Source organism: Artemia franciscana, chromosome 20, assembly GCF_032884065.1.
Source record: "Artemia franciscana chromosome 20, ASM3288406v1, whole genome shotgun sequence".
Taxonomy (NCBI): domain Eukaryota; kingdom Metazoa; phylum Arthropoda; class Branchiopoda; order Anostraca; family Artemiidae; genus Artemia; species Artemia franciscana.
This window is the reverse complement of record NC_088882.1, coordinates 11,228,020-11,237,168: the sequence shown is the minus strand read 5'-3', so window position 1 is coordinate 11,237,168 and position 9,149 is coordinate 11,228,020. Positions and strand designations below refer to the sequence as shown.

At 34.0% G+C, this 9,149-nt stretch overlaps 1 protein-coding gene across 1 annotated transcript in view; it reads left to right on the top strand.

Annotated features, from left to right (window-relative positions):
• Nucleotides 1-671: 671 nt before the first annotated feature.
• Nucleotides 672-9,149, top strand: part of LOC136039753 (ubiquitin carboxyl-terminal hydrolase 22-like) — a 67,885-nt gene continuing 59,407 nt past the window's right edge. Inside the window, exon 1 of the mRNA XM_065723603.1 lies at nt 672-951. Coding sequence (XP_065579675.1) covers nt 832-951 — 120 coding nt within the window. The 5' untranslated portion in view covers nt 672-831. The remainder of the gene's footprint in view (nt 952-9,149) is intronic.

Below are 9,149 nucleotides of genomic sequence, written 5' to 3'. Positions count from 1 at the left end.
TATATATGAGTGTGTGTTTATTTATTTGTATTTACTTATATACTGGATTTGAATTTTGCTTAAAAAATTAATATATAAAGGGGGCCCCGCAAAAAAAAATCCAAACAGGCCCCGCACGTAGTCGATCCGGTTCTGTCCTTAACCTTAGAAGTAACAGTACTAGTAGCAATAGTAGTAGTAGTGGCAGTAATAGTAGCACTAAGGCAGCATTTGTAGCAGAAGTAGTAGTTGTAGTAGCAATAATAGTAGTAATAGTCAAAGCAGTAATAGTGAAAGTAGCGGCACTATTAGTAGTGATAGTAGTAACAATAGCAGTAGTTTGCAGATTTGGTTAGTTTAAGTGTCTTGGTTAGTTCAATATTCCCCTCAATATTTGATAAATATTTCAGTTTAATACTCTATGCGGTAACTTAGGCATTGTTGATACGCCAGTTTGACAACCCGCATGTGTATGGTGGGTTTTGATTTCAGTCATCACTCCTGTCCACATTCCTTGAAAGTACATTTGAAAGAACTAAGCTTTGACGTTTTAAGTGCTTTATCATGTGTGCATTATTTGCGAAGGTTCCATGACAAGGATTTTTGGCATTCTTCTCTGTAAGAAACTCATTTCGTGTTCAATAAATACAATTTCCACCCGCTCATGACAAATTTAAAATAAAATGTGAGATGGCTCTGCTCTCTTTTGCAGCTTTTGTAACATTCATAACAAAAGTAGGCTGGCTATTCAACGATTACAGAAATTTAACATCATATGGAATAAAGCTGCTTTCTTTTCTATTGTTTAAGCAGGGCTGGATAAGCTTCTGAGCTGCGCTGCAATATCAAAACATGAACAATAATGGTTGCACACATTTGAGTAATTTCAAAGCAGTTAAAGGGACACAACCTTACAGGCTTGTTCATGCTTATTTTGTGGCATGTCCGTCTAAAGAAGCAAGAAAACGAAAGGTATATTTCTCCAGTAATGGTATTTTTCTAACCATGGTTGTAGTTCTTTGGTAAAATTCTAGTTAATTGACTTCTTGCTATCTTGGAAAGGGTTTAGGTTAGGAAAATGAAACTTTCAGGGATGGGTCTACAGACTAAAGTATGTCCCGGGAAGGTATTTTGAAGTACCTACCTTCACTCCTTCTCCCTCTAGAGGGCCCTGACCTTTGATGACCTTTAAAAATATGTGTGTTATAAAAGTGAAACCTTGCAGTATAGATCTTCTGCTTAATTGAAGAACAACAAAATGGTTTTCAGCTTCATAACTTTGCTCAATCCCATTTTATAAGGTTTTAAAGATATGCAAATACATTTCCTAAATTTTGAAAAAAAAAAACATTGATATGGCTCCAAATTCTACTCAGATAACAGGAATTGCATTTTATTAACTAAAGGCAGAGAAAAAGCAACTAGTAAGTGAAAATTAAGGTAAAATTCTAGTTGATTGACTTCTTGCTATCTCAGAAATGGGTTAGGTTAGAAAAAATGAAACTTTCAGGGATGGGTCTACAGGCTAAAGTATGTCCCAGGAAGGTATTTTGAAGTACCTACCTCCACTCCTTCTCCTTCTAGAGGGCCCTGACCTTTGATGACCTTCAAAAAATGTATGTTATAGAAGTGAAATCTTGAAAAATAGATCTTCTGCTTGAATAAAGTAGGCTATAACAAAATTGTTTTCAGCTTCACAACTTTGCTCAATCACAATTTATAAGGTTTTAAAGATATGCAAATACATTTCCTAAATTTTTGAAAAAAAGCACTGATGTGGCTCAGAATTCTATTCAAATAACAGGAATTGCATGTTCAAACTAAAGGCAGAGAAAAAGCAACTGGTAACTGAAATTAAGGTAAGATGTTGTTTTGTTAAAATTTCAATAGGTATAGACCTGTCATGTAGGCAAATATCAGGGCTCTCTAGAAGGAGAAGGAGGGGAGGTGGGTACTTTAAAATAGCTTTCCAGGATATACTTTAGCCTGTAGACCAGTCCCTGAAAGTTTCATTTTCCTAACCTAACCCCTTTCTTAGCTAGCAAGAAGTCACTCAACTCTAGTTTCATAAGACAAATAAAACTGTTAGGAATGAATCCAGGGTCTAAAATATGCTTTTGAAAGAATACCTTGAAAGGTTTTTTCAAGCTATTATTTCTATTCTTTTCTTAGGGCTTAGAAGATTGTGTAAAGAAAAAATTCTAGTATAGAAGCTTTTTGCTATCTTGAAAAGAATTTGAGTTAGGTGTACAAAAACATCAGGAGGTACCCAGAGCTTAAATAATATCCTGGGAAGGTATTCTGAAGTACTTACCTTTCCTCTTTAACTGTTTAGAGAGCAATGACCTTTAAAATCTTTTTGTTATAAAATCAAAACCTTGTAAAATTGATCTTCTACTTAAATAAAGAACAGGAAAAGTATTTTCAGCTTCACTACTTTCCTCAATCCCAACTTACAAGATTTCAAAGGTCAGCAAATATATTTCTTAAATTCAGAAAAAAAATTGATATGGCTGAAAATTCTGCTCAAATAGAAGGAACTGAATTTATAAAACTAAAACCAGAGGAAAAGAGATTGAAAATTGAAAAAATTAAGGTCTAATATTGTCTTCAAGATTCCACAAGTATAGACCTGTCAACTAGACAAATGTCAACCATCAAAATCAGAATAGCATTAACATAGTAGGTTGGCAATACCTCACCAGAACATGTTTTTGGTCATGGATTAACTTCTGAAATTTCTATTTTCCTAACTCAACTACTTTTCAGGATAGTAAGAAGCTGCTAAACTAGAAACAACTATTAATTTGCATTTTTCAGAGTCCATGCTTTGGGGTCATGTTATCCCTGGAAGAATAGTTATGGGGGCCTTTGTGACTGTAGTATTTTGAACAAAATGACTTTCAATATCTGAATGAGATGACTTTGGAGGCTACAAGGTTTGGGCCTATTTGGCTTAGTCTATATGCTGAAATTTGCTGACTTGAATTATTTTTGTGTTTATTTTCTATCTACTAGTATAGTTATAGGTTATAGCCTAAAAAATATTGTCAATTAAAAAAAAGGAAAGAAACCCAGCCAAATCAGCAAAGTTTTGTATATAGCCTAAGGCTTTGTCAGGCTCAATTTTGAGGCATATTTTTTATTTTGAGGACTTTTTATTCTTTTATTTGTTATGAGGACTATTGAGCTTAGGTCTCAGCTGAAGTATTTAAATTTCCTTCTTTTTTCACTACTATTGCATTATTCTGTTTTTCTTTGTTGTTCTTTTTTATTTCTCTTTTGTTTATTATAATGTTTATTTTAAGACCATAGAGAAGGCTCCTACCATGAAGAAAAAAAAGGCTAATTTGCTCATAGGACAGAAATCACATGGAAAAAAATTGCTCTTTAGATTCCCCTATCAATGCTCTTTCCAAATCTAGCAATCTATAGTGTTACAATTATTTTGCAGCCCCCTTCCTAGATATGGAATAGAATAGTGCATTATCAAGCAAACTCTCATAACAACAAAAAAAAAACCGCCAAACTTGTCTTCAGTCAGCTAGCCTACATTTGTATAAAAAAAAACAAACATAAGTGCAATATTAAAACATAGCCTACAGCAATGAACCCAACTGACCTGTCAAATAAAATGAGGACAATGAGTACAAATCAGTATACAAGAACACTAACATAAGTAAAATGAATAAAATGATACACATGAGCCATTAACAAGACAATTTGCATTTATTTATTATTTCAATGAATGCTGGCACAATGCTGTTTTTGTAACACTCAGCTCTTGCTTTTATATGATTTAAAACCAGGATGGGACTTTGGAGGGTAATAAGGGGCTTGGAGTAAACATTGAAAGCATGGTTTATGATGCAGATTACTTCTAAAATTGGTTCAAAGAGTAACATTTTGGCTTTTCAAGGTAGGGAGGTGGAATTCATTGAGGAGGATAATGTAAGGCACTGCCCTAACCATAAATAATTCTCAGGGCTCTCTTCTGGGTTATTTCTAGCCTATCAGACTTATCCCCTGTAAGACCAAAATGCCACACTGAATAAGCATGCTCAAGATGTGGACAGATAAAGGATATATAAAGGCAGAGGGTATGTGCTTTTGGGTATAAAAATTTAACATATAGCTTAAGGAGAGACAGAGATGCACTGGCCTGTTTAAAATAGAGCAAATTTGGGCCTCCCACTTCAAATGGCTAGTCAGCATGACCCCTAAGAGTTTAGTTTTTGTTGTAATTGTTTCATTAGGCATTAAGATTATAAATGATGGCTTTGATTTAAGAAAACTAAGCATCATAATATGAGATTTATTGGAATTCACTTTCATTTTTGAGAATTTCCATTGAGCTGCTCTTAATATTTCTTCTGCACTTTTTGAGCAATGACATGCCATTCACAAACTTCATTAATTGGCTGATTTATTTGCAAGATTGTTAATCATTACCAAAAGGACTAAAAAAAGATTAAAGGACCTAAAAGCATACCCTAAAGAACTCCACAAGAAATAGGGAGTGAATCAGAATAAACATTTTCAAACAGTTCATGGTAACAAACTGCAGTAAGAAGCAACCTGGCTCAATAGTTACCAAAACTCTAAAAAACAGGATTTTGATACTAATAAATACGTCAAAGAATCGAATTTTTATGCTGATTTTAAGTATATAAATTTCATCAAATTTAGTCTTACCCATCAAAAGTTATGAGCCTGAGAAAATTTGCCTTATTTTGAAAAATAAAGGGTAATACCCCTTAAACATAGTATCGTTACAAAAATCACGCTATCATATTCAGCGTATCAGAGAACCCTGTTGTAGAAGTTTCAAGCGCCTATCTATAAAAATGTGGAATTTTATATTTTTTGCCAGAAGACCAATCACAGGTGTGTGTTTTTTTTTCCCAGGGTGATCATATCAACCCAGTGATCCTAGAACCACTAGCGAAAGGGCTCATTCTAACGGAAATTAAAAGTTCTAGTGACCTTTTTAAGTGACCAAAAAAATTGGAGTGCACCTAGGCCCCCTCCCACGCTCATTTTTTCCCAAAGTCATCAGATCAAAATTTTGAGATAGCCCTTTTGTTCAGCATAGTCAAAAAACCTAATAACTATGTCTTAGGTGATGACCTATTCCCCCACAGTTCCCAGGGAGTGGCTGCAAGTCACAAACTTTGACCATTGTTTACATATAGAAATGGTTATTGGGAAGTGTACGGACGTTTTCAGGGGGATTTCTTCGGCAGAGAAAATCCATGAAGGGGCACAGGATTTTCTAGCATTCTTAAAAAAAAATAATGAAAAATGAAAATGAAAAAGTTTTTCAACCGGATGTAAGGAGCAGCATTAAAACTTAAAACAAACAGAAATTATTACGTATATAAGAAGGTTCATCCCCTCCTAAATACCTTGCTCTTTATGCTAAAGTATTTTTTTGTAATTCCAACTATTTATTCTACAACCTCTGTGAGGTTGTCAAGAATTGGGATAAATTTAAGCTTTAATGTAAAGAGCGAGGTATTGGCGAAGGGGCGAACTCTCTCATATACGTAGTAAAAATATACGAATATAGAAGCTCGTTATGTAAGTTAATTCGTAAGTTACATATATTTATTACTAATAAAAACGTTCTTAAAAAAGTAAAAGTTCTAGTTGCCTTTTTAAATAATCGAAAAATTGGAGAGCAAATAGGCCTCCTACCCCACACTTTTTTCTCAAAATCGTCCAATTAAAACTATGAGAAAGCCGTTTAGCTACAAAAGAATTAATATGCAAATTTCTTTTTAATTATCCATGTGTGGAGAGTCAAAATCAAAACATATTAATTCAAAAACGTTCAGAAATTAACAAGTTTTTTTCAACTGAAAGTAAGGAGCGACATTAAAATGTAAAACGAACAGAAATTACTCTGTATCTGAAAGGGCCTGTTACCTCCTAAACGCATTTAGGAGGGAAACCCCTTTCATATATGGAGTAATTTCTGTTCGTTTTAAGTTTTAATGTTACTCCTTACTTTCAGTTGAACAGACTTGTTTTCTTTATTTAATTGAACTTAAGAACTTGATTCCTATTTGACAGAAAATATATAATAATGTTGGCTAGAAAATGGGGTACATTAAATTCACTCAGCGATTTTTCAACTAAAACATTATGACTGGCTGGATAAAAAGCCTTTTGGAGGTAAATTGAAAGGAGATTGAGCCATGTATTTGGCTTCTCAAGTAATTTATATACAGTATAGAGGAGACTGATGAGGATACTAACGTGTTGTTGATAAACCTTTCGTGTTTCCGAATTGTTGTTCATCAACAAGTTCAAGGATAGTCTTTTTAAGTCAATCTGCTGTAAAGCTCTCATGCAGTTTAAAGAATATTGGTGTTAAGCTAATTATTGTACTCCATAAAACTCCAAACCAACACCTTTCTTCTCCATGGGTGCAATGTATCCCTTTTTCCAGCACTTAGGGAATGAACCACTTCTAGCTATTGTATTAAAAATATTTGACAAAGGTTTTGATAACTTATCTGGAAAAGCTTTTACTAAATCAATTAGAATATCAAGGGGGTATAGTGAAGTTCTCTTTAGTTTATGTATTTTTGCCTTAACATCAACAGGCTGTACTACAGGGATATACTGGTCTGATGCTGTGGGGCAGAGAATATTACTTGAGAGAGCAGGGGGGGGGGGGTTTGTACAATAGCGGAAAGATGTTTATTTAGTGAATTATCTGTAGTTTCAGGAGGAACATCAAGATTAAAGTCAACATTTTTTTACTGTTATACCACTGATTTTCTTGACTGTATTATACCACTGCTTTGGTCGTGCTTTAAAGAGTTCACTTGCTTTGTTATGGTAATACTGGGCTGAAGCTTTCTAAATCTGCTTTTTTCTAGATTTCCTTAGTATGTTAGCTTTTTCAGTTTTTCCTTGGCAAAAGTCTTAATTTTTGTTGGATTAAACTATTTATTGCTTGATTTATATATGGCTTATCATTAGAACATCTTTTCTTTTTGACCTCTACAAAATGGAGTAAATAACTATCAGGTTTTTTTTTTTTAAAGTTTGGCTTTCTTATTCGATTCGTTGACAGCAAATACATCTTCCCATTGTTTTTCTGAAAGCCACGTTCTAAAATTGAGCAGATTAATATCAGTAATTGGTCGATACTTAAATCCATCAAGTTTATACTTGCGGATATGATCATGAATTGGATTTAGTGAAAGCATAAAATGCTAACTGCCACCAAATGGGGGGAGGGAATTGGGTCTTTGATAGAATTCATGCATGTTTGTACAAATAACGTTAAGGGAAGTACCACCTTTTGCTGTTGGGATATTAACAATGTGTTTTAAGTTAGCTTCCTGACAAAGATGACTTGTATTTAGTTCATTTCCATTGCGGGTTAGTAGGATCCCAGCATTTGGATGTTTGGATTGGAGGTAATCAAGCAACGCATGGAAGTTTTCCCTAGAAGTCTTTACGCTGCTCCGATAATAAAAACAACCAACAATGATATTAGCTAATGGGTGTGGTAGAACTTCCAGTTTAACTTTAATCCAAATTATTTCATTATACTCATTTATTCTCGGAACGTTTACTCCCCTTGGTGACAGGTTATCACAACAATGGAGGCACTGGAGTTGCCAAGCTTATATTTTTAGACGAAATCGATCTGATCTTCTTGACACTTACAGTATTATCGATGTTATTGATAATGAAAATGGTGTTATTTCAGTTTTCAAGGTATCAGACGCCACACCAGCATGTGCATAAAATTTATCCAGCAAAATCTGACTGATGCTCAAGGGTTTTTATTTTTATTAGTATGATCTACCAGTTATGGCAACTTGTGTCAGATGACCTTGGTTGTGCTGAAAGTTTGTTGTTGTTTAAGAAAATTATTGTAGGTGCACCACTTTACTCGGCACAGTAAGTTCGGCACAGTTGTTGATTCAAATAGAATTATTTTTCATTTTTTTTAGTGCTGTTTTCTTTTCTTTAGTGCTAGCAATGTTTTCCTAATGTTTATTTTTGTCTCTTGTATGTTGTTCATGCGTTTTCTTTGTGTTTATTGATTTGTCTTTGTATTACAACAAGCACTTGAGTGCTTACCATTTTGGGTGAAAATAAATAAATGAAGTATGGCCAGAAATAAATAAATAAATAGAGCCATGATTAGTGGCGATAAAAGAGTTAAAGAGAGATGGGTGGAACATTTTGAAAACATGCTAAACCGTAATAAGGCTGCAGGCAATTATATAGAAGAGAATTAAAACTTTTAGGGAAACTTTGGTCGAGCCCTCCCATAAGAAAGGTGATGCGCGCAAGTTCGGTAATTGTAGAGGCATTATCATGGTTTCTGTAGTAAGCAAATTACATTGTATGATGATAGTTTATATTTAAAGATGCTTTAGGTAAAGTTATAAGACGGAGGTAGATTTGTCATATATTTTTCACATGGATGATTAATGCGTTTTCGCAGCGGTCACGTGAGAACTCAATATATCCAGATGTTGGTTAAAAGGTGTTATGTATTTCCAATATGAAGACCACTCTGGGAACAGTTATGAAGCTATCCATGTTTTCCAGAGGGGTTATTTGCAGATTCTTCTGAGTACCTATCTGACGGAAAGCATTTTAAACATTAAGCCTTATGAAAAATGTGCTTCTATCCTGCTTTCTATGGCTATAATAAGAGAAAGGTTGAGATAGATTGAATACGTTCTGCAGATGAAGAATCACAGTCTGTCAAACAAAAACCAGATCGTCCCTGAATAGCTTGGGAGGAGGTCTTAAGGAAGTTTTTGAGGGAAATTGAAACTTCTAGGGAGGGTGTAAAGAGGGATACTTTTAACAGATTTCGAAGGAGGAAGAGAGTGTGTAAGTGTTTTAGCCTTAGGCAGCTTGGTTCTGCGGTGATTTGTTAGTAGTAGTAAATTATTGTTTTGAGAAAAAAATTAAATTGAGAGTTGAATTATATATTTCTTTTTTCAGTATGATCTCTGTCTTATAAGTAAATTTAACCTGTAACTTCATTACATTCAGAAAATTTCTGACAGCAAATATTCAGTAAATTAGTCTATTGCAGAGTACTGATTTTGCAGGTTTATCTTTTTGTTTGTTAATTTCTCATGCCCACAGTCAGTTCACAATATCAAATAAAGAAAATT